The sequence below is a fragment of the Podarcis gaigeae genome (assembly GCF_964106915.1).
Source record: "Podarcis gaigeae genome assembly, chromosome: 2".
Classification (NCBI taxonomy): Eukaryota; Metazoa; Chordata; class Lepidosauria; order Squamata; family Lacertidae; genus Podarcis; species Podarcis gaigeae.
The window spans coordinates 109,019,327-109,044,725 of record NC_139679.1 but is presented as its reverse complement, the minus strand read 5'-3'; the positions used below and the strand labels follow the sequence as shown (position 1 = coordinate 109,044,725).

General features: G+C 44.2%; 3 protein-coding genes across 8 annotated transcripts; 1 reads left to right on the top strand and 2 right to left on the bottom strand.

Moving 5' to 3' along the window:
* Positions 1-2,751: 2,751 nt before the first annotated feature.
* On the bottom strand, positions 2,752-10,372 carry LOC310837986 (vespryn-like). 4 transcript variants are annotated; one of them, XM_083725287.1, is made up of 5 exons: positions 10,166-10,372; positions 10,014-10,091; positions 7,284-7,384; positions 6,308-6,403; positions 2,752-4,678 (listed from the first exon to the last, which is right to left on the bottom strand). In XM_083725287.1, the coding sequence occupies exons 2-5, from the start codon at positions 10,016-10,018 to the stop codon at positions 4,179-4,181; spliced, it is 702 nt and encodes a 233-aa protein (XP_083581413.1). In that variant the 5' UTR covers positions 10,019-10,091; positions 10,166-10,372; the 3' UTR covers positions 2,752-4,178. The 4 variants fall into 4 exon arrangements, with proteins under 4 accessions (XP_083581413.1, XP_083581412.1, XP_083581414.1 ...); XM_083725286.1 differs by having other exon boundaries at positions 2,752-4,684; positions 10,166-10,362; XM_083725288.1 differs by lacking the exon at positions 10,014-10,091 and having other exon boundaries at positions 2,752-4,684; positions 10,166-10,354.
* A 3,385-nt stretch (positions 10,373-13,757) lies between these two features.
* LOC310837878 (uncharacterized protein) lies at positions 13,758-15,984 on the top strand. Of its 3 annotated transcripts, none has more exons than XM_083725089.1 (2): positions 13,758-13,796; positions 14,670-15,984. In XM_083725089.1, the coding sequence occupies exon 2, from the start codon at positions 14,886-14,888 to the stop codon at positions 15,864-15,866; it is 981 nt and encodes a 326-aa protein (XP_083581215.1). In that variant the 5' UTR covers positions 13,758-13,796; positions 14,670-14,885; the 3' UTR covers positions 15,867-15,984. The 3 variants fall into 3 exon arrangements, with proteins under 3 accessions (XP_083581215.1, XP_083581213.1, XP_083581214.1); XM_083725087.1 differs by having other exon boundaries at positions 13,781-13,912; positions 14,664-15,984; XM_083725088.1 differs by lacking the exon at positions 13,758-13,796 and adding an exon at positions 13,847-13,906 and having other exon boundaries at positions 14,664-15,984.
* Positions 15,985-21,806: 5,822 nt separating this feature from the next.
* Positions 21,807-22,632, bottom strand: LOC310838008 (histone H1-like). The gene has a single exon (XM_083725329.1). It carries the CDS (start codon positions 22,568-22,570, stop codon positions 21,935-21,937), a length of 636 nt encoding a protein of 211 aa, XP_083581455.1. The 5' UTR covers positions 22,571-22,632; the 3' UTR covers positions 21,807-21,934.
* Between the last annotated feature and the right edge of the window lie 2,767 nt (positions 22,633-25,399).

Sequence of the window (25,399 nt, the reverse complement as noted above, 5' to 3'; positions counted from 1 at the left end):
ATCTCTATCTCTATCTCTATCTCTATCTCTATCTCTATCTCTATCTCTATCTCTATCATCTATCATCTATCATCTATCATCTATCTATCCATCCATCCATCCATCTATCTAATCATGTCATTAAAGGGTCTAACAAAACAGATATATTAAAGGTTTAAAACAAAACATTTCAGTTCCCCTCTTTTTTTAGCTGCTCTGGTGTGAAAAGGGTTCACATCAAAGCAGCCAAGAAGGCAGAAACTGAAACATTTCACTTCAAAACTTTTAAATAACTCTTTCATGTTAGTCACTGCAGTACGTATATGGTTTCAGGGATTAGCTACATATTTTGTGGTCCATAGCAAATTTGTCTGAAGTGCTCTTTTGTTGCTTTAAAGCTGACCGGCTGCAAAATCATGCTATAGCACTTTCTTTTACCTTACATGTGAAGAATATTTGTCATTGATATCCCAGGTTGCCTTCAGCTTCCATCTCCTGAAAACCAAAGAATTCTGAGTGATTCTTTTCCTCTCGAATCTCCCCTAAGTTAGAAGGCCCTTTTTTTCCTTACAATATCACAGCTGGACTTGAGCAATCAATGAAAAGATGAAAGAGGTTCCAAACGTTCTTATCAGTCAGCTGGCATCTGTCAGTCATCTCCACATTTGATGGTCCTCAAGCCAAGCTAATGTGAGATGGAGAAAGAGAGGGGGACCTCTATTTGTAAGGAACCCAGCCCCAAATCTCCGTGTCTGATGACTGTTACGTTTTTCTTCTAAGGTTCCCCATCTGTCTCTGTCTTATCAGCTGCCCGCAGATGGACAGGCAAAATGGGAAGGAGGCCAAGTTTCAAGCCCACGTCATCCGCAGCTTATCACCAGCAGTCAATAGTCTACTCCCAAAATGTTTACAGAAACCGCAGCATAAGTAATTTGTTTTTATGTCTATGGAATCATGGAATCCTAGAGTTGGAAGGGACCACAGCGGTCATCTAGTCCAACCCCCTGCAATGCAGGAATTTTTTGCCCAAGGTGGGGCTTTAACCCTTGACCCCAAAATTAAGTGTCTCGTGCTCTAGTTAAGTACAGGGAAGGAATTCTGAAGGGCATTTTGTTCATTAAAATGCCTGGCTTTTGCTCAATGCATCAAGCTCCTCCTTAAATAACTGTACAGTGGTACCTCTGGTTATGAACTTAATTTGTTCTGGAGGTCTGTTCTTAACCTGAAACTGTTCTTAACCCATAGCTGTCAACGTTTCCCTTTTTTAAAAGGAAATTCCCTTATTCTGAATAGGATTCCTCGCAAGAAAAGGGAAAAGTTGACAGCTGTGTCTTAACCTGAGGTACCACTTTAGCTAATAGGGCCTCCCGCTGCCGCCAGCGTGTGATTTCCGTTCTCTTCCTGGGGCAAAGTTTGTAACCCAAGGTACTATTTCTGGGTTAGCAGAGTCTGTAACCGGAAGTGTTTGTAACCCGAGGTGTTTGTAGCCCGAGGTACCACTGTACGTATATTTGCATATTGCTCCACAGAAGGAGCAGAACCTGTCCCCACCAGAGGTGCTCCTCCTAGCATCTCATACAACCCTCCTTTGAAGAGACTTTGGATAACAAGCGCAAAGAACGACAGGACTCGTATTTATTTATTAAGCCATTTATATACTGCTTCACCCTTAGCATTTCTAACAAGCTGTATGGGTCACTGGTAGAGCATATATTTTGCACCCCAATCTGATTATTTGGCATCACTCTGAGAGTTTATAGTAGCTGGCTGTGTGTGTTTTATGATATTCATCTGGAGAGCAGCTAGAGAGAGAGGGCGAAACTGCCCTTTGGTCCAGTCCCTATCACAATTCAATTCCTCCCTGCCATGGTTGCTACTTAAATAAACAGCAAACAGGATATAAAATGCAGACATACACTTAATGTACGGTCCAGCTTACTATAAGTCACCTCCTTTTCTGGAATGGAGCATGTTCAGGTTTCTTTCACTTTCACATGAACCTAGTGAAATTTCCCCCTTAAATTTCCATATTAATGAAAGCTGAACCATGCAGGAAATTCTTCTTCTGTAACTGATTGTCCAGAAACATGGCCTTACTTTGCATAATGATTACTCTAGGTTGGAAATGGACAGCAGTTTTAAGAGCTGAAGGTGGAATGAGAGAGAGGCATGGTCCTTTTTGTCTCAGGGGTGAAGGAAAGTCTCTGAAAGTATTTGTCTCTACACATGTTTTTACACACACTGCTCTGATGAGAACATACCCAGGATGTTCAGTTCATATTGAGTTCACTGAGCTCATGAAAAACATGGTATTCTGACTTGTTCTTAATGCATAGTTGATCACATCTATGGAACATGATTGATATGTCCTTTTAAGTTTTACATTATCCATCATAAATAATTGTTTTAGGTCTTGTTCTATTAATCGCTAATTATAATTTAACTAGGAAGTTTTCATGCTTGTCTAGTTCTGTGTTCCCTTTCCCAGCCTTTAATCTATTGGTGATTAATACCTATATGTAATCCTTGCTTTGTATTTGTGTTAACCAATCAGCACCAAGCATATATGTGACATGTATCCTTTGCTTTAACCAATCAGCATCAAGCACAAATGTGGCATGTATCGCTTTCTTTGTATCTGTATTAACCAATCAGGAATAAGACATATGTGGCAATGCTGTAATATTCAATAAAAGGGACTCCCTGAGACATGCTTGAGAGGATGCCTCCCAGATGACACCTGCTACTCGTCTGTCGTTTATTTCAACCCAACACAGGGGTTAAACAGTTTTGGCAGGTATCTGAAGCAATACACAAAGAAACCCTCTGCAAACCTGTTTATGAGAGATGACTTATGTCAGTGGTGAGGAATCTTTGGTCTTGGCCTGCTGAAGGGTCCAATGTGGCCTGTGAGGCTCTTTCTCTAAAACCACACCTACCTGCCATTGTGTGATGTCAGCTGATGGATGGGACTCAGTCCTGCATTGGCTGCGCCTGCCAGCTCCCTATAGGGAACTGACACACACAGGGAAAGCAGAAGACTTTAATCCTCCACTCATTGGCTGATGAGTGGAGGTTAAATCCTACTGAGGCCCCTGCAAGGGAGCAGGACTGAACTCTCCCCTCATCTGCTGATAAGCAAAATGTTGAATCCTGCCAGGTATTTCTTTGCCAGCACATTCCCTGAGGAGAATGCGCTAGCTAAACAGAAGCCTCCCTCCAAAGGATGCAAGGCGACTTTTGACAGGTGGGTGGGACCGCCCACCTATCAGTCACCTGCTGGCATCATGATGTCAGATGATTGATAGGTGGGTGGCTCCATTCACCTGTCAAAGTTGGTCAGCAGCGATGGTGGTGGTGGAAGATCAGGATCTGGCCCATTGTGCCAAGAAAATTCCCCGTTCCTGGTGAACAGGGTACCAAAAACGATGCCTGTTTCTCAGGCCACCTTCAACTCTACAACATTTGAATCTGAAAGGTTGGGGTTGAGGAATTAGAAGAAGAAGAAAATGGAAAAGATACAATTCCAAAACCCTTGAAAACAAACATTACATACTTATTACCTAGTACTTCCCCCACCCACCCGCAGCTTCCCTCTGCCGCAATTCGACTTCTTTAAATCTCTATCTCCACATTTATCTTTGATTTCTCCAAATATATCATTCTTTGTACATCTCTTATCTCTTTTCTTTTCCGATTCATACATATACTTTACATTTTTTATTCTAGGCATATCAGCACATCTTTCTTAGAACAATATTTTAACATGTAATCTTCAAAACATTTCCATTCCTTTTAAAATTTTTGATTTGACTAATATCTTATAATTGATGTTAGCTTTGCCAGTTCTAAATATTCATTTAATTTGCAAATCCACTCCCCTTTTGAGGGCAGGATTTGAGATTTCCATTTAGAAGCAATCACTACCCTAGCTGCTGTAGTTGTATATAGGAAAATTCTTTTTTTTTCACTTGTGGTATATCTTTCCCTATCAGACCTAGGAGATATGCCTCTGTTTTTTTAACAATTGGGATTTTCAACATTTTCTTTAATTCCTCATGTATTACTCTCCAAAATTTCTTAATCTCCTCACAACCCCACCACATGTGTATTGTTGTTCCTGCGTCTTTACCACATGAAGCCAGAGACTCTTAAATCCTTAAAAATGCATGGCGTGGCGCTGGCGGGGAATTCTCCGCTCACTTTTTTAAGTCGTTCAGGCGGAGTGAAACACCTCCACCCACATAGAAGAAAGGATAAACTACCTCTCCGTTGCGGGGAACATCTTTCTTAATGACTTTACCAGCCATGTAAAAAGTCACGGTGTCTTGATCGCAATCCAGAAGAACCCCAATGGTTCCAGAGCCTTGGGGAGGTGGTTGGGGGTCGCTTTGCCGACGCCGAAGCCACCAGAGACCTTCCTGCACAATCCCCTCCTCTGGGGTAAGGGAGAGGTAGACATCCCTTTTCACAGACTCCCGCGCTACCCCGACCGCCCATTCCCTCTGGTTTCCATACACCACTTCCCAGCAATGTTTCCCTGATTTAAACCCTGGAGAGCCCAACACGGCAGGGCTTTTAGTGAACCTCTTGGGGTTGGGAGGCACGGGGTGCTCCACACCTTCCGATGTCACAGTCTTCCGGTCTGTAGACACAACAAGTGCTGGGTGGGCAGTGTCCGGGTTAAAGGTCACTTTAGCTGCAACTGGGGGGAGACAGAACATCAAAATGTTATGGGCCCAACCAAGTCCTTGCAGAGGAGGGTTGGGCCAAGCCTAATGCTTGCCCTGGCTGTGTACACACCATATATTTAATGTACATTTAAAGCATATCCTGCCTCTAATAATAATAATAACAATAATAATTTATAATTTGTACCCCGCACATCTGGCTGGGTTTCCCCAGCCACTCTGGGTGGCTTCCAACAAAAGATTAAAAATACATTAAAACATCAGTCATTAAAAAGTTCCCTAAAAACAGGGCTGCCTTCAGGTGTCTTCTAAACGTCAGATAGTTGTTTATTTCTTTGACATCTGATGGGAGGGCGTTCCACAGGGCGGGCGCCACTCCCAAGAAGGCTCTCTGCCTGGTTCCCTGTATACCCTCACTTCTCACAGGGAGGGAACTGCCAGAAGACCATTGGATCTGGACCTCAGTGTCTGGTGAATGATGGGGGTGGAGATGCTCCTTCAGGTATACTGGGAATTCTGGGAATGGTAGTTTGCCCCATCACAGCACTATAATTTCCAGCACCCTCAGCAAATTACACTTTTCATTATTCTTTAAGGGGGTGAAAGGGAAATGTGCTTCAATGCATAGTGTGTATACAAGCTAAGCAACATGGAACTTTGCTCCAACAGGTCCATCTCTCTTCCTGGGTAAGCCATCATCTTTCCTTTCTTTGGCAGATGTAGTGTGTGTGTGTGTGTGTGTGTGTGTGTGTGTTCGCACACACACACACATACAAACACAGCACTTCAAAATGGGGACTTAATTTGTGCATGAGAGTTTTGGCTAGAAGCTTGTCTTGTTCTGCACTGGACCCAGAGTTATGGCTTGGGGATCTCCCTGGGAACGAAACACACAGGCAAGACCAGTAGAGTGCTGATGCTTTGAGCCCCTCCATCTTATGCTCAGGTTGTGTATATATGTGCAAATAAAACCATAAATCTTAAAGAAAATCTTAAAGCACAGGCACGCCTGGAGTCTCTTGCCGCTCAGAGGTTGGGGTACGCACAAGAGCGCATTTCTATGATGGTCCCTTCAGCAATTACACCAGAGATGCTGTACCTGAGACCTTCGAGTTGTGCTCGACTACATGCTGGCTGGGGCTGATGGGGCTTGTACTGTAGTCCAACTTTTAGAGGGTAGCTGTATCCCCACCTCTGAATTTAACACAGCTAGGGCTGTCATACATCTGGAATTTCCTGGACATAGCAGTCAGAACAGTGTCTAGGTAGAAATCACTGAAATGTCTGGGGAAATCCGGACATATGGCAACCGATATCAAAAGCCTATATTTTGGTGAATTTCCTTTAAAATAGCTCAAAAACTTCACTTTTATTATTTTTAATATTTTGCACACACACGAAAGTTGAACTTGGTCAAAAGAAGCTCAACAACTTTTGTGCCCAGATTCTCACCTTTTTGAAATATGGCAACCCTCACAAAGCCCCAAAGTGCCTTGCAACGTTGCCAGCTTTCAATGCACTGGGATTTCTCAATTCATCCAGAATGACTTTTAGAAAGTTGCATTACTACTACTACTACTACTACTACTACTACTATTCCAACCCTTGCCCCACATCTTATTTTCCTCATCGTTTACCTTGGTAGCATCCCCTTGGTAGTGAAGCCAGCACTTTTCCACCACCTTTCTGCTCAGCCAGAAAGCACAGCATTAGCCACAGGATACAATAGAATCCTAGGGAGGCACAAAGGGGGAAAGATAAGGAAACCAAGAACAAGATGCTTCCATAAATAGAACCAGCATGGAGTAGTGGTCAGGGTCTTGGACTAGGACCTGGGAGGCCAGGGTTCAAATCCCCACTCGGCCATAAAGCACACTCGGTGAACTTGGGTCTGTCACTATCGCTCAGCCTGATGCACCTCACAGAGTGGCTGTGAGGAAAAGATGGGATATAAATGTAATAACAATAATAAACTAGGATGCAATGGGGAGGTGATGGTGTTGCTTCTGTGTCCTTTATCAGGATGTTCAGTATTTTGCAGAGAGCTTTACGGTCTTTGCTGTGTTTGCCCTCAGAGCATCCTTGCCAGGTAATTTCCTCTATATTACCTGAAATACCGTATACTCGGAGTCGAGAGTAGATTTCATGCTCTTTATTCAGCTCATAGTGGGAGGAGGAATGAAAGTTCCCCCAGAGTATCTGCTTTATATACATTATTTACACAATGGGCTGCACATGATTGGCTAATTCCGGAATTCTCCTGTAGGCCAATCAGGTTGTGGATTCACTTCCATCTGGAGCTGGATTGGATGGTTCCTGCAGACCAATCATACTGCTGCATTGTTCTAGGACCAATCAGACTGCTGCATTTTGGATCCTATTGTTCTAGGACCAATCAGATTGCTGCATTTTGGATACTATTCAACTCAGTACATAACATTACCAGACCTGCCAAAGAACACATTGGGTTTAAGCCAAGCCTGACTGACTTGGATGGCGGCCCGAATCTACAAATGTAGGTCCGGCTAAGTAGCCTCTGGACCCTTCCAGTCTTGCCTTATGATATCCAACGGGTTCTGAGATAAAACAAATAGCAGCAGTTGTAGCCATTACCTTTGAGCGTCGGCTGAACACTGCTTCTCATTGGAAAGTTCTGGAAGCTCAGCCAAGAGACCAGAGAAAAAGACATAGCTGCCAGGACCTCTTCCTTCTCACTGAGGGTGGCCGCAAAGAAATAAAAACAAATGAAATATAATAAATATTTGTTTTTTAAAAAATAATACAATCAATAGAAACTTTTAGGGGGAAATTTGTTACTGTTTTTGTTACATTGGAATCAACACAAAAGAAACAAAGCAGTAATTATGGAGCTATTAGATATGATGCATTTAACTATATATCTCTATAGGTTTGTACGGCAATTATATATTTCATAGTCATGGAATTTGGGGGGGGGGGGAACAGTATTAAAAGCCAAAAGTAATACTTTGTCCAGCTGTTAATCCCACTATGAGTGGGAGATTGGGATCAGGACTACACTGATAATAGGACCCATGGAATGGAAGCTGGGAAGTCTAGATATTCGGAGAAATGTCTCAATATGGATATTTTATTTTGTACAGTCGTACCTCAGAAGTCGAACAGAAACTGTTCTGGAAGTCCGTTTGACTTCCAAAACGTTCAGAAACCAAGGCACAGCTTCCGATTGGCTGCAGGAATCTCCTGCAGCCAATCAGAAGCCATGTAAGCTGCGTCGGACGTTCAGGTTCCAAAAGAACGTTCGCAACCGGAACACTCACTTCCAGGTTTGCGGCGTTCGGGAGCCAAAACGTTCGACTCGCAAGGCATTCAGTTTCCGAGTGGTGCACGAGCCAACACACAGCCTCTTCTTTCTGTTTTCTTTTTAAGGCCTTCCATAATGAAGCTTGCTAGCAGAATACATGCATTAGGTCACACCACATGTTTTCTGCTAGCCCTTGCACAACAACTCACAGAATTGCAGCACTTCCACAATTTATTCAGTTTTGTATCACACTTTCTTGGAGAACAAGGGGGGAGCTGAAAACTAGAGTGGGTGTAGTATTTCCAGCTGTGGACACTTTTAATTTGGGGGCAATAAAAAGGCCAAAAGTACCCAGTTTGGCAAGTCGAGACTTGCTTTAATCATCAGGGATCACAATATAAGGTGATAAATCAGTCTCACATTTTCAATCAGCATAGCATTCAGGTGGCAGATCATCACGTCCTGACATGTGTTTTGAAACCTTTAATTTTTATTTTCGATGAAATTTAGACATGTTTATGAAGAAACCTAGACAGCATCTTAAAAAGCAGAGACATCACCTTGCCAACAAAGGTCCATATAGTTAAAGCTATGGTTTTCCCAGTAGTGATGTTATGGAAGTGAAAGCTGGACCATAAAGAAGGCAGATCGCCAAAGAATTGATGCTTTTGAATTATGGTGCTGGAGGAGACTCTTGAGAGTCCCATGGACTGCAAGAAGATCAAATGCATCCATTCTTGAGGAAATCAGCCCTGAGTGGTCACTGGAAGGACAGATCCTGAAGCTGAGATTCCAATACTTTGGCCACCTCATGAGAAAAGAGGATTCCCTAGAAAAGACCCTGATGTTGGGAAAGATGGAGGGCACCAGGAGAAGGGGACGACAGAGGACGAGATGGTTGGACAGTGTTCTCGAAGCTACCAGCATGAGTTTGACCAAACTGCGGGAGGCAGTGGAAGACAGGAGTGCCTGGCGTGCTCTGGTCCATGGGGTCATGAAGAGTCGGACACGACTAAACGACTAAACGACTAAACAACAACAACATGCAGAAAGTAAAGGTAATTGTGCTGGGCCACAAGATTTGTGAATGAGAAATGCTCACAATGTTCAAAAAGCCAAATTCTGGTATGCTGTTAGTCTTTGTATTTCAAACATCACCATTCACAGACTTTGAAGTCACGTAACCCATTCCGCAATGAAATAAAACACATGAAATATTCCTAGCATCACATGATCCTGTATAAGATGTTCAATAGATGATGCTTTGCATTTCACAAACAATTGTTCCGGCAATCAACACTTGTACCTGCATCGTAATGGCTTACCTTGTTTTCCAGAAAGAAACGTATTTTTATTTGCGCTGACAGTGTCCTGACTATTCCAGGTAGCTGGCAGGACTTCTCTGTGGTTAGTGACTGGAGCTCACTTTGCTGAGGGCTTTTAAATGATCTAACAAGGATGTGGCAAGTCTTCCAACAAGGATGTGGGGACACATCTAACCCTTTCCTAGATTGCAAAACAACCTGTAGAGCCTGTTCTATAGCACTCTCTGAGTGGCTTATAGGGGAGCTAGTAAGTGGCAATTTAAACTTTCTTTTTGAATTCTATAAGTTTTAGCTGATGCAAGTTCAGGAAACATTGCAAGCCCCCAGGAAAGACTTCATTTAGGAAGAGAAGGTCTTTCTTTTAGCTGTTGTACCACATATTGGGAACGTGGGTGGCACTGTGGTCTAAACCACAGAGCCTAGGATGTGCCAATCAGAAGGTCGACGGTTTGAATCCCCGTGATGGGGTGAGCTCCCGTTGCTCGGTCCCTGCTCCTGCCAACCTAGCAGTTCAAAAGCACATCAAAGTGCAAGTAGATAAATAGGTACCACTGCGGCAGGAAGATAAACGGCGTTTCCGTGCGCTGCTCTGGTTTGCCAGAAGCGGCTTAGTCATGCTGACCACATGACCCAGAAGCTGTACGCCGGCTCCCTCGGCCAATAAAGCGAGATGAGTGCCGCAATCCCAGAGTCGGTCATGACTGGACCTAATGGTCAGGGATCCCTTTACCTTACCGCATATTGAGAAATGATATTGTTGCACACTCAGGTAGTAAGATGTTCCAGAAACTGTGCTGCCTGGAGTTGGGGTTCCTTTAGAAGAGAAAGCACTGGAGACTTGAGGCACTTTATATACAAATGTGCAGGGAGAGAATAAAGGTTCCTACCTTGTAGATGATCTGCTGTCTCGCACCAGACTCCCAGAGACACAGAGAGCTGTTCACAAGCTGTCTTTAGGTCTGTCTAACTGCTCACTCACTGTCTGTTCCCAAAAGTGCCCCAAATGCCAGGGTTGGACGCCTCCCTCATCATTTCCACTCCCAACCTCTGAAGGCTTTCATATTTAAAACACAAGAGAGAACTTCAATTTCGGTCCCATTGATGAAACCAAGATGCTGGCAACGAACCAGCAAGCTGCTCCACAAAAGCAATTGTTTGTGCCAGTATCACTTACGCCTCCACGGGGCCCAGGAAGTGGCGTACAACAATTAAAAAGGACAATGAGACGTACAACCGGTTCCAACACATGTTGTACCCATTGTAGCTTTTCTTTTTTCTTTTTACAATTAGAAGAGAGAGAAAGAAATGTCGTCAGTTGACTTTTTAGCAAAATAACATACCACTGAGCCTGACGTGAACATGAATTGCTTTGTGTTACATTGATCAATGATGTAACCCTTACAAAAATTATATGGGCAGTCCATATATCCAAGTAGGAATTAGAGTGATGATTATACACTATGCAGTCAAGCATGGAAAGGGCAGAGAGATCTTCAGACCACCAAGAGTACATGGGCTTGCCCTTGAAGATTATTATTACAGTGGTACCTCGGGTTAAGAACTTAATTCGTTCCGGAGGTCCGTTCTTAACCTGAAACTGTTCTTAACCTGAAGCACCACTTTAGCTAATGGGGCCTCCTGCTGCCACCGCGTGATTTCTGTTCTCATCCTGAAGCAAAGTTCTTAACCTGAGATAATATTTCTGGGTTAGCGGAGTCTGTAACCTGAAGCTTCTGTAACCTGAGATACCACTGTATTATTATTATTTCTAACTTTTAGAAGACATCTGAAGGCAGCCTTGTACAGGGAGGTTTTTAATGTTTTAGGTTCTTTGTGTTTGAACATTTTGTTGGAAGCCACCTAGAGTGGCTGGGGCAGCCCAGTCAGATGGACTGTTTATCATCATCATCATCATCACCACCACCATCACCACCACCACAGAAATTTCAATTGGTCAAAAATGCTGTGGTCAGATTCCTGGCTGATATTCCGTCAGGGTTTTTATTATTATAAAAACTATTAATTGTTGAGTATTGAAAATAAAAAATAACGAATGGAACATCTCCCCTCCCCGCTTCTTTACACAACCTGAAGGCATAGTTCAGATCTAAATAATAGCAGTAAAGATCATGTAAGCACTGAGGTGGAGAGAGTCTGAAAGTTCCTGGAGTCAATATAAAGGAAGATGTTGACGCAGCCCAATATTATGGAAAGCGGCAGGTATTGCTTCTCTGCAGAGTTTTCGCTTGTGTGCGGGACGAATGGCCACCAGTCCACCATGAAAGTCTCTCGTTTTTTTGCCCTCTATTTCTTGCGTTTGTCTGGCAGTTTCTAGGCCTGGGTCCCAGAGCTTTTTATTTCATCCTGCCGCTTTCCCTGGGAAAACCCCTGGTTTGCTGATGAATCAGAATTAATGTCAATCTGCAGAAAACTAGATTGATCCCCCCCTCCTGATTCAGCAGTAAACAGCAGGTTCTCTCAGGGAAAGAGGCAGGGAAAACCTCTCAGACCCAAGTATGGATCAGCCCTGAGACAAAGATTAACAGAAGAAAAGCAGAAAAAGCATAAATAAAAGGATCACAGGGCTAGAGTATCTGCTGTGAGGAAAAGTTACAATGCCTGGGTCTTCTTACTTAGAGGAAAAGGTGAAGAAGCGGGGACATGACAGAGGTATATCAAATTAGACATGATGTGGAGAAAAGGGACAGAGATATTTTTTCTCTCCCTCTCCAATAATACTAGATAACTAGAACCTGAAGTGATCTTTCTTGCATAATTCTAGAATGCAAAGTAATTTGATTAAGCTCATTATTGTGAGATTCGAGACAGACGAAAGGAAGTACACACTAAAGGAAATACAGCACAGAGCTAAACTCTTGATTTCGCTTCCGCAAGATGCAGCAATGGCCAGCTTGGACAGCTCATACCCTCCAACATTTCTCTGATGAAAATAGGGACATCCCATTCCATGATAAGTTTGCTATTTATACCCCACACATCTTCCTGAATTGCCCCGGTCACTCTGGGCAGCTTCCAACATATATAAAAACATAATTTAAAAAGTAAACATTGTTTTTTTAAAAAAGTGGCACCTCGGGATGCGAACGGGATCCGTTCTGGAGCCCCGTTTGCATCCCAAAGCAAACGTAACCTGTGTCCGCGTGTCTGCAGATGTGTGGGTCGCATTTCGGCACTTCTGCGCAAGCACATGACGTCATTTTGACGGTCTGTGCATGTGCGCACGGCGAAACCCAGAAGTAACGTGCTCCGTTACTTCCAGGTCGCCGCAGAGCGCAACCCAAAAATGCCTAACCCGAAGTGTATTCATCCCGAGGTATGACTGTACAGGATTGCCTTCAGATGGCTCAAGGGTCAGATAACTCCATACAGTGGTACCTCGGGTTACATACGCTTCAGGTTACATACGCTTCAGGTTACAGACTCCGCTAACCCAGAAATAGTACCTCGGGTTAAGTACTTTGCTTCAGGTTGAGAACAGAAATCGTGCTCCAGTGGCGAAGCAGCAGGAGGTCCCATTAGCTAAAGTGGTGCTTCAGGTTAAGAACAGTTTCAGGTTAAGTACAGACCTCTGGAACGAATTAAGTACTTAACCCAAGGTACCACTGTACCCTCCAACATTTCTCCAATGAAAATAGGGACATCCTAAGGAAAAGTGGGACATTCCGGGATCAAGTCAGAAACCAGGACTTTTTCTCTAAATCAGAAGCATACCTGGGAAATAGTGGGTCTGGACTTGGAGGATCTGATAGGTTTCAAAAGGGATTAGCCACATGCATGCAGGATAAAGCTATGAGTGGCTACTAGCTGCAATGGCTGTGCTACAATACAATAATATAAGCTTCTGAATATTAGTTTCTGTGATTCACAAACGGAGAGTGGACTGTTGCTTGTGGGCTTCCACAGGGATCCGAAGGGCCACAGAGAAAACAAGATGCTTGACTAGTGAGATTAGGCTTCCAGTCTGACCTGGGAGGTTCTTTTTATGTTCTTCTGACTTTAGAAGCCTTTTACTATGTCATACTTTTTAACCATCTAGTTCAATATATTCTGCACGGCAGCTCTCCAGTGGTCTTCTGGCCATGATTCTTTTAAGGGGGAGTTGCCAGAGACTGAACTCCACCCCAATCCAATAGGTTTTTTTTTGTTTTTCCCTGAGGAAGAAATCCCTTTCCCTTTTCATTACCCTTATCTAGTCCTCCTGACCACACCCAAAGCCTAATTAAGTGAGCAGTGTTTCCCAACCTTTGGTCTCCAGCTGTTTTCGGACTATAATTCCCAACATCCCTGACCACTGGGCTTGCTAGCTAGGGATGGTGGGAGTTGTAGTCCGAAAACAGCTGGGGGCCCAAGGTTGGGCAAAACTGCTAAGCGAGGCTTCTGCAGCTCAGAGCTGACCAGTTACTGAACCATGTGATAGTTCTGTAGGAAGCCTGGTCACATGGTTGCATCACAGAACAACATTGTGATGACACAATTACTTACAGGAATAAGGCAGGTGTTTCCCCAATACCATAGGTGTACTCCTTTTTAAATACGATTATCAACCTCGCCCTTTTTATTTTGATTATCATCGTCTTATCACCCTGATCAATGGACCAAACAGAATAGTAAATGTGGGTTAGGGGTTGTGGGGTTGTACCTGCTAGTCCCATTCCTGACCTCCATTAGTTGATTCTGCTCTTCTGTGCAGAGTCAACGTGTCTACCACATGCATATGCAAAGATCCCATGAAGAAGAGATGGACCCACTCATGCAGATCAGCATCAGGACCAGCGGTCAAAATGTTGTATATCACACATGCCTGCCCCTTGTCTTGGCTAACTTAACAGGGCTTATATTTCCTTTACAGCATCTTGAGGGGACTGTGGGCCTCCAGATACTATTGGCCAAAAGCTCCCATCACTCTGATCATTGTCTCTGCCGGCTGGGACTGATGGAGTTCCAACAACATTTGGGAGTGCTACTGGTTTCCTAGCCCTGTTTCAGAAGGCAACACTGGGATGGAACATTTGTAAAAAGCCTGCTCTGGAGAATGTGAGCTGCTGGGAAATGGAGGCTCTTCAGCTTCCCTTCCCATTCACACACCTCCTTTGAGCGGCAGGTAGGCAGGCGAGGCCATTGTTAAGGAAAAAGCAGGGCTGTTTCTTGAGGCTCTGGTGGCCTCTCTGGTGTGGAGTGCCTCCCATCAGCTCCAACTGTTAGCCCAAATTAATAATAAAGTAGGTGCTCTTGCTTTTTGTGGTTTTACGAAGTAGCGATCTAGTATTGAAAAGAAAAGAAAAAAGCTTTTCCTGACATGGAGATGTCTAGTGGGGGAAAGTGTAACCTGCTAAATTTCCATGCCAGCTCTACTTTTTTTAATAGGGCAAGGGGGATGGAGCAGATGAGGCGAGTTTATGAAAGATGAGTTCTCAAGAACAAAACGGAGGAAAGTGATTGGCTGTTGGGAACAGAAGCAGGCTGGGATTGATTCCGTTCCATCTATAAATACTTTGGACAGGAGTCACACAAGTCAGTCTCATCAGAGGCTCCATGCAGTGAGTAAGAGAGTCCCAAAGAAGGGCAGCAACCCCACAAGAAGTGACAATGATTGAGGTTATGACGCCTGGAGGAACACAGGCCCCAGTTCCTAGGAGAAAGAGGCCAGGCCGAGGCAAGAGAGGAGAAACTCGTTTCCCCGAAAAGTCGTCAATAATTACGAGGTCAATGCAAAGGAGGAGAAGCTTGAATCCTGGTAAGACCGTCAAGCCCCTCCCTAATATCTCAGGGCTCGTTGTGCAAGCGATTGCCGCAAGTGCGTCGAACGGCCTCACCCTCACAGAGCTGAAGGAAGTCCTCAGCGCCAAGGGCTACAATGTGAGGAGGCAAAGCCCCAGAACTCAGAGGAAAATGCACGCCCTGGTGTTGAAAGGCGCTGTGGTGCGCATGACTCACAGCGATGGCTCAAAGTTTTTCGTCATCAGGAAGCACCAGAGCAAGGCCAGCAAAATATTTGAAAACCCCAAAAGGACTGCAGGGGCAAGGAAAGTCCGAGTTGGGCGAAGGTATGGCACACGCACTGGCACAAAAACGAAAGGAGAAGTGGAGGGAGCCAAGAGCTCTGCGGATACGACGAGAGAGGCTCACCAGAAACTACGAATCTCCAACAGGAGGAGACGATGCCCCAGGAAAAATGGCACTGCCCGGAGGTCACAGAGGCTAGCCCAAAAAGCTGCTTCTAGCACGTCCGACAACTCGGATAGCAAAGCCGAAGGTCAGGGCTGTTCCAGCAGCAATGTTGCGTCTGCTTTGAAGACCACCAGGAACCTCAGGAGCAGGCCTGCCTCTGCGGAGAAATCGAAAAGGGCTAGCAGCAAAAGCACTTCGGAAAGGTCAAGGTCTTCTAAGAGCAACAGCACAGCCTCTCCGAAAGGTGTGGGGAAGCCCTACAGCAAGGAAACACCCAGTGCAAAGAAAACAAGATTCAGCAGGAGCAGAGATGTTTCCTCTGCCAAAGAACAAAGCCCCAAGGGGAAAGCTACGTTTCCCCCACAAAGGCCCAAGCGCAGAGCTAGGCGAAGGAGATAGCAGTACCAAAGCCCAAGGCAGGAAAGGCCTTAGAAAGGTTGCATTTTGCTAATATAGATGTGTGTCTTTTTTCAGAACTATGTAAAATTCAATAAAGATAACTAATAAGCCCAAACAAGCAGCCTGCAAGAGTGGTTTTACTGTCTTATGAGCCAGAGTATTTTATCTATTCATAGGTTTCGATTCAAAGCCATGGCCACTTCCAAAGAGTTCTCACTGCAGCCCCACAGATGCCTGCAGACCCTCCAAGTGTCCCTGTTTCCCAGGGACAGTCCCAGATTTACAGAAACCATCCTGGTTTCTGATTTGATCCCAGAATGTCCCACTTTTCCTTAGGACATCCCTATTTTTGCCTGATAAATATTGGAGGGCATGGAAGGACGTCCTATTTTCATCGGAGAATTGTTGGACGGTATGGAGTTAAGTGACCCCCGAGCCAAGGCGATAAGTAACTATACAACCTTTAGAAGACATTTGAAGGAAGCACTGTATAAGGAAGGTTTTTTAAAAAAATATGTTTAATGTTCTATTTTTATATATGTTAGAAGCTGCCCAGAGCAACTAGACCAACACAGTCAGATGGGAGGGAGAAAATAATAATAATAATAATAATAATAATAATAATAATAATAATATAGTCCCTATTTTCATCAGAGAAATGTTGGAGGGTATGAAAATATCTCTCCCCTGCCCTCACTCTCCACTGCACAGACCAGGCCCATGCAAACCCCTTCCTTTCACACTTCCGGCTCCACCCCCCCCCCAAAAGACAACCATGTTTTTCTAGGGGCAGGTGGCAGCCCTAGGGTTTGCCCACACCATTTTGCAGTCCTGTCTCCCCTCATCCTCTTCTTTCAGAAGTGGCAGCCATTTTGTGCTATGCCACACACTCCCTCGCAGCCATTTTGTGGCTGCCGCCCGTTGCGCTCTCCTGACATTCCAAATGGGCACACTGGCCCTAAAAGCTTGGTGGTCTCTGGGTTGCCATTTAGGTACCATCTATCAGTACTCAGTCTCCGTTGCTTTTATTATTGCAAGGAATGCCCCCTGCCCCCCCCCCCCGTTAAACATGCCAGAGCTTTAACAATGGTAGCTGCTTGCCGCAAGGAAACGGAGGAAACACATCCACTCAGATTGCTTGTTTTAAAATAATGAGTTATAATGGTGTTTAAGGATTCTTGAGTTTCAGGGATTTGCTGCGAATCCTTCCAACACATCCTTTTTGCCCTGTGTCTTGGAGGTACCGGCAACTTCCTTGGCTGGTTGCAATAGCACAAGTAACTTCTAAGTACGTTCGGTGAAATGAGAGAGGTGACTATTTTCCCTGATACTGAGGAATGCTCCCTGTTGCTATCAGTGTATACACATTTCTGCCATTGTAGCATAATGGTTAGAGCAGGGGTCAGCAAACTTTTTCAGCAGGGGGCCGGTCTACTGTCCCTTAGACCTTGTGGGGGGGGCGGACTATATTTTTTGGGGGGGAACGAATTCCTATGCCCCACAAATAACCCAGAGATGCAGTTTAAATAAAAGGACACATTCTACTCATGTAAAAACATGCTGATTCCCGGACTGTCCGCGGGCCGGATTCAGAAGGCGGTTGGCCCGGATCCGGCCCCCGGGCCTTAGTTTGCCTACCCATGGGTTAGCGTGTCAGACAAAGACCTGGGAGACCATGGTTTGGATCAACACTCAGTCATGAAATTCACTGGGCGACCTTGGGCCAGTCATTGTCTCTTAGCTAAACCCACCTTACAGGGTTGTGGGGAAGATGAAATTTGGGGACGGGAACCACATACACCACTGTGAGTTCTTTGGAAGAAAAGCGTGGTGTATAAATTTAATAAATCAATAAAATCAATATTGTATGAGTGTCACAATTAGGACAATTCCCATAGTAAGTCTAAGGTAGCTGCTGTGGGCAGTGGCGTAGCGTGGGGGGTGCAGGGGGGGCCGGCCGCACCGGGCGCAACACCTGGGGTTAGGGTTAGGGGGCGCAAATCCACGGGTTAGGGGGCGCAAATCCATGGGTTAGAGGGCGTACATTACTTGCCTTGCCCCGGGTGCTGACAACCCATGCTACGCCACTGGCTGTGGGCGACTCTAAATTTGTGCTATGTCATACTCCCCACGGCAGCTATTTGGTGACAGACGCCCCCAGCACACACTCAAAATTTAAAGTGTGTCCATTGGTCCAAAAAAGTTGGCAACCCCTGCTCTATGATTCATGTTTCCCTTTGCTCCCTTTTTTTTTCTAAACTACAAAGGCATTGAAAGCTGTACCGTTTCCTTGTGGGAAGAGTTGTTCCTGCTCCCTGATAATTTTGGTTTCTCTTTTCTTTCTGCCATTTTAAACAGTTGGAATTACTGATCAAAAGGCTATATCTGAGACCGCGGAAAGAGGAAAATCTGTACTGTATGCATCTGTATGCAAAACCCAAAACAGAAGGTTTTGCCTGGAAATGTAGGCTAAACTACTTGTATCTTGTACATGAACTTGCATTGGTTCTTATCAATAGTGGTTCTTAGCCTGATCACAGAATGATGATGATGAATATTATTATTATTATTATTATTATTATTATTATTATTATTATTATTATTTCAACTACGCTGAAATGGCAAAGATCAGGCACCAAGATGATAAAAATTTTAGTCAAGAGTAGGAAAAGTTTATAGAATATCTTAAAGACCACTGTAGATACTAAAAAACGTTAGCAGGATTGTTGTAACATTTGTAATACGAGTTAAGGTAAAAAAGGAGATAAAATGGATTAGAAAAATGTAATTGGAAACCGGGGGGGGGGGGGGGGGAGTTCAAGGGATCTAAGTAATCCCATAAGTGTAGAAATTGAAAATTATATGAGTGTATAAGAATATTTTTTTAAAAAAATGAAATAACAACAATAATAATAATAATAAAATTGTACGCCACCCATCCACTGTAGTCCATGTGTTGACAACATTGTGGCTGGATTCCTGCAACATGCTCTACATTGGGCTGCCCTTGGACCTGGTTCAGAAGCTCCAGCATGTTGCAGAAGGCAGAAGCTAGGCTGATGATGAAGGCACATACCTGACAACATGTGACACATCCACTACAAGCCAGGCTCAGGGTCCTTATATCAATTTACAAAGCCCTGAACAGTTTAGGTCCAGGGATACCTTAGACACCACCGCCTGACTGACACCTTATATCCCAGCTTGATCACCAAGATCACCTGCTGGAGCATCATTGGTCATTCCACAAGTTGGCAAGGCTAACCTCATAGTTACACAAAACTGAGTGACTTGAAACACTGCCCCTTCCTGTGGGATACTCTCCCAACAGAGATTCAGCAAGCACCTTCTGATTTAACCTTTAAACATATGCTGAAAACTATTCTATCCCACCAAGCTTCTGCAGACAATTAAGAAAATATATTTCTGCAATAGTAATATAATATAATATAATATAATATAATATAATATAATATAATATAATAATATATAATAATTTTATTATTTATACCCCACCTATCTGGCTGAGTTTCCCCAGCCACTCTGGGCAGCTCCCAATCGAGTGTTAAAAACAATACAGCATTAAATATTAAAAACTTCTCTAAACAGGGCTGCCTTCAGATGTCTTTTAAAAACAGGATAGCTGCTTATTTCCTTGACATCTGAGGGGAGGGCGTTCCACAGGGCAGGTGCCACTACTAAGAAGGCCCTCTGTTTGGTTCCCTGTAACCTCACTTCTTGCAATGAGGGAACTGTCAGAAGGCCATCAACGCTGGACCTCAGTGTCCGGGCTGAATAATGGGGGTGGAGACGCTCCTTCAGGTATACAATAGCTGAAGATCTCTTGTTTTTAAATTTCTATGGGTTTTTTTTTAATTGTATATGTGCATGGTTATTGTAATCTGCTTTGGGTTTTTTTTAAATGAAAAGCAGTACACAGTGCAAATGACTTTATAAATAAATATATGAACACAGACTTGATAGTTCTCAATGAGAATAATGTGCCCTTTTTTCCTTATTGGAGATATCAGAATCTCTTTCCTTATTGGTTTACAGGCCTTGACCAATCAGATTTAGGCAGGCTTATTCCCTCCCTGCCCCACTTCAGTCAATGAATGAGGCACTTTGAAGCCATAACATTCACATGGTGCTTTTGCTGTAGAGGAGGATGGAAAGAAGAATTGTGTCTGCTTGTGGCACGACTGGGGGGAAATGAGAGTCAAGACAAGGACTCAGTCCACAAGGGCAAGGTTGCCTTTTCCAGTGGTTAGAGTACAGAGGCTGCTTCAGAAAGGGAAGTATGCAAAGCAAATTGGAGCAGGAGCCCCTGTTTATCTGGCTGCAGTCCTGGAATATCTCAGTGCTGAAATCCTGGAGCTGGCTGGCTAAAAGCAGTGAATTATCCTACACCACATCCATCCTGTTGTGCAGAATGATGAGGAGCTGCAGAAACTGGTAGAAGGAGTTGCCGTTGTGCAGGGTGATGTTCAAGCTTTGCTACTGTTAACAAAACTGAAAAGATGAACACAAGCAGTGGTGAAGCTGCTGGATCTTCCAGTGCGACAGTAAAATCCGGTCATGTCCCTGTCAAAGGACAATGAGGACATTTCTCTGCATGGTGTCAGAAAACCCAGAGGCTCTTTTCAGAGCCAATCCAAATCTTTCTAAGTGCTGGAACAGAAATAGTGTTGAGGACTCATTTTCCATAACTGATGAGTGAAAAGTCCCTTTAGCTGCAATTGTACACCCACTTGCTTGGAAGTTCCATTTAAATCTTTGCCTGTATGTATAGGATTCTGCTGCTGCACGTGTTTCAGATTTTATTTTATGGATATTGTAGAGTTGGAAGGGATCATGAGGGTCATTCATTCCAACCCCCTGCGATGCAGGAATCTTCCCCTACGTGGGGCTCAAACCTATTACCCCAAAATCAAGAATCTCATGCTCTACCAGCTGAGCTAAACCTTGTAGTTACGGTAATTATATAATATTTGGAACAAAAGTACAGGGCTAATAACTAGTCTCCTTCCCACTTCTCTAATTACTTTTTTTTTACTTTTGTCTACTGATATTGGAAATGACCATTTTCAAAAGGCTGTGGTTTGGAGAGGATTTTTTTGGTTGTCAGAAATAAAGCCAGTGTGTCTTCATTTCATGGGTGTAGCCAGGGAGGGCAGGGGAGACAGTTGCCCCCCCCCCCAAAAAAAACCAAGCAAGTAAATAAATAAAAATACTTAACTAAAAGTAGATATTGCAGCAATTTTACAGAATTTTCTGAGCACTTGGGGTCAAAAGAACGTAACTTAAAACAACTGTCGTTCAGACATTTCATTCTGAATCTGCTAGACAGGGGATGACTAGTGAGTGTCCTGTCTCCCAACATAAATCCTGGCTGTGCCCATGCTTCTTTTTACAATGCTGTGCTGAGATTTGGATTAATATATATTTAAAGGTACAAATCAATATTTTGTTAAAACTGAATTAAGCTGAAGCATCTCTGTAACCCAGTCTTTAGTTTAACACGCATAAATTGGATTGTGGCTCTCTGCTTATTTTTTTTATTTTTTTTGGTAGAATGTGCAAAAATAAGGAGATAAACAAGAAAGGTATTTTTATGGATTAATACTGGATTAGCCCGAACTTTCAGTGTTTTTTCCATGCAACAACCCTGTCTGGTGGGCTAGGCTGAGATGATGATATGTCTATATGGCCAGACAGACCATCAGCCACACCATCCTGGCTCTTAACACCTGAGTCTTTATTAAACCTCATCCAACTTTCCACGAAGAAAAGCCACCGAAGGAGTTTCCACACCACAGCTCTCTCGGTTTTTATTACCACCATCCTATTTAGCCTTTCGATTACACCTAATCTAAAACTACCAAGGCGAGAAAACCAGATGTCAGATGAGCAGTACTAATAGGCAAAGCACTTCAGAGGTCTTTAAGCAGCGCGCTTTTAATCTGGAAATGCAGCAGCTCTTTCAGCGAGTCTTGAGTGGCTCTTAAAAGAGCCTTTTTAAAGATATTAAAGTAAACTGCCGGGTTTTCTCTGTATTTAAGAACCTTTCACCGTTGAATGCTTGTCGAGCTGCGTCTCCTGCCAGGGACGGCTGTCTTTCTACTACTTCGGACACCTTTCGGTTTAGAAACGGCCGGCTGTTTCTTCGGCGACTTCTTTCTCGGCTCCCTGCTACCCGACGCCGGCCTTTTGTGGGCAGCCGCCGTTTTCTTCACTTTCCTCGCCTCAGGCTTGGCAGATTTCTTCGGCAGGGTTTTCCCGCCATGCTTGAAGGATCCCGAAGCGCCGCTGCCGGTTAAGCGGATCAAGACCCCATTCGATACCAGTTTATGCAGCTCCCGTTTGAGGTGGCTATTTTTGTTCCTGTTCAGGTTGTAGCCTCCTTCCCTGAGGAATTTCTTCAGGGCTGCCAGCGACACGCCTTTCCGCGAGCTGGAGCCCTCGAAAGCCTTCAGGATAAGCTGAGACAAAGGGCCGGAAAGGCGCTTCTTTCCTCTCCCCGAGGATTCAGAGGTGGACGGTTCGGAAATAGTTGCAGGCGGAGGGGCGCTCGAGCCTTCTGCCTCGGTGTGAAGTACGGGGCTTCCCTGTCGGATTCCCTGCCGGGTTGCTTGACGCCTTCCCTGCCGCCGAGTTCCTTGACGCTTTCCCTGCCGTGATCCCGGCCGCCTTCCGCGACCCATCCTTCCACCCTCCCGCGAAGACAGCGCGCTGCCAGCTGTCCGGAGCGCCACTGAGAAATAAGCCGGGCATCAGGGTATATATAGTGTGGTGAGGCTGACGTAAAAGAACAAATTTGCATATGTCCGTCTCTTCTCCCCCACCCCACCCCCGCCTTCCTTCTGTCACACCGTTGGAGAGGAACTTAATAGTGACAGTTTTCACTCAGGTCCGCTTTGGAACCCGCCGACTACATGCCTAGCTTCGATATTACCACCGCGGGGCGGGCGGGGGGCGGGAGAAGAGAGAGAGAGATGCGGGGTGGTTTTTTTAGCTATCTCGTATCTAATCATTTGTTTCTTAAATGTGCTGATTGGGGTCTTTTTGGGGGGGGGTTCTCATCCCCCACTTTCCAGGTGCGAGGAAGCTCAGGAGACGCCTAATAGGGAATGGACGAAGGTAACATTAAGCTAACGTTTAGAGCAGGTAGTCGCCGAGCTGTATGAGAGCTCCTGAAATTTGATTCCGCGATGATGGAGCTTCATGCATACTTAATTGGTAGCCCTTTTGTATTTGGCATTCCGTCCTGACACGTTAATTACTGGGCAAATGCTGCATGAAAACTACCAATAGTGTTATCCTGCACATATTCGAAGAAGGTCCCACCGAGTGCAACGGATTTATTGTTTATTTCAAATGTTATAATGCAAGAGTGGCAAGTCTCTCAAGAGTGGCTTCCAGAAAACATGCATCTGCAATAGCCAGAAATCAAAAATATTAATACGCATGTGAACCATAAAGCATCCAGTCTGGTGGCAGGATTTTAGAAGGAGCATCACATTTCCAGGCCAAAAAGATAAACTGCCTTATACTTAGTTGGGCCACTGGTCTTTATAGCTCCATGTTATGGACACTGGCTGGCAGCAGCTCTGCAGGTTACTGAGATGTGGAGGCTTAAACCACGTATAAATTTGTGCCTTCGTGTCCTGGAAAGAAAATAGGGGGGGGGGAGAGACACCACATTTTTTGAGCTTGAAATTTACTGATGGGGTACTTGTTGTCCACCATATGTTGTTGGACTCCAACATTTACTTGTTTATCCTATATTTTATTCTGTGAACTGCCCTGAAATCTTATGATTAAGGGTGGCGTATAAATCTAATAAAATAAAATAGATCCCCATCAGCCCCAACCAGCATGGCCAATATTGAGGGATTGAAGAGAGTTGTAGTCTGAGGTTTCACGCAGACCCATCTTTATTTGCAAGGTGGCCTCAGTGGCTAAGGGTATATTTTACCAGTTTGGGTAGGTAAGATAGCTATGGCTGTTTCTGAACAGCGATAGTCTTGACTACTGTTGTCAATGCACTGGAAATCTCCAGACTGGATTACTGCAATGTGCTGCATGCAGGGCTGCACTTCAGGGTGACCCAGAAGCTGAAGCTAGTGATTCATAAATGAAATTTTTTTTGGGGGGTTGTCCAACAACGTCTGGAGAATCCCATATTCCCCATTCCCATTCTAGACCAGAGTTTAATGAATAACGCACAGAAAACACACACACAAACATGTCCCATGTATCCAGTGGAGCTTACTCCCAGGTAAGTGTGCATAAGACTGCAGCCTTTCAGCACAGTCCTCCACAACTACCCTGAAGTAAAACCTATTGATTTCAATGAAGTTTTATCTGCATTGAGTAAATGGGACTTACAAAATATGAATAGTACTGTTAGAGTATGGATGTCTGAAACAATGAGTGATCACTTGAATGAATGGACATACCTGCCAGTTTGGATATAATATTCAGACTTGATTGTGAACAAGCAATAAACCTACAGGTTAAAGTTTGTATGATTTTATACAAAAATAAAAAATTTAATAAAAAATTTAAAAAATCAAGTCACACACTTTATTCAGTTTTCTCTGAACTTCTCCAAAATTTAATGGGCTTTCAAGCCACAAGCATTTAATTTCTCAGTATCAGCACAAAATCCTACTTTGAAACAAAACAGACTTATTTTGTTGGTTAATGAATTTACAAATGGGAGGTGGGAGATAAAACAGACTCTTTTTAACTTATCAACTTCAATGAAGTCTTGGTCTGCAGTCTCTATTAATGTAAAGGCAAAAAATGTATGTAAGGCTGTTTCTGCCCGGTTTCGAACCAGGGACCTTTCGCGTGTGAGGCGAACGTGATAACCACTACACTACAGAAACCCAGCTGTATGCCTTCTCTGAGCTACTGTGGCTGATTGGGAAAGCATGACTGGTATGAAAGCCATGGCAGTCAAAAGGAATCTGCTGACACATCATTCTTGGGTCTGAGTCACTCTAGTCTCAGTGGGAGTTATTGCCTGTAATTACTGCTACTGCTAAGACCTTCAGGCTATAAATTGAACTTACTGAGTGTATAGGATTGCAGGCAGAGTTTATTCTCACAGTAGCTCAACAGCATCTACAGCAGCAACATGCATAGATTTGTGTGCAAAAATGTAGAGCATTTAGGTTCTCAAGAACAGGGACTGTGTATTGCTTCAAGTCATAACCTCCAGCTAGTTGCCAAAGGGAAAACAACACTGTGGAGTGATCCTTTGGGAAATCTGAGACAGATGCCCAGAAACTCTGATGTACTGGAGGGTAGCATGAGACTTAAAGGTAACGGGACCCCTGACTATTAGGTCCAGTTGTGGCCGACTCTGGGGTTGCAGCGCTCATCTCGCTTTACTGGCCGAGGGAGCCGGCGTACAAATTCCAGGTCATGTGGCCAACATGACTAAGCCGCTACTGGCGAACCAGAGTAGCACACGGAAACGCCGTTTACCTTCCTGCCAGAGCGGTGCCTATTTATCTACT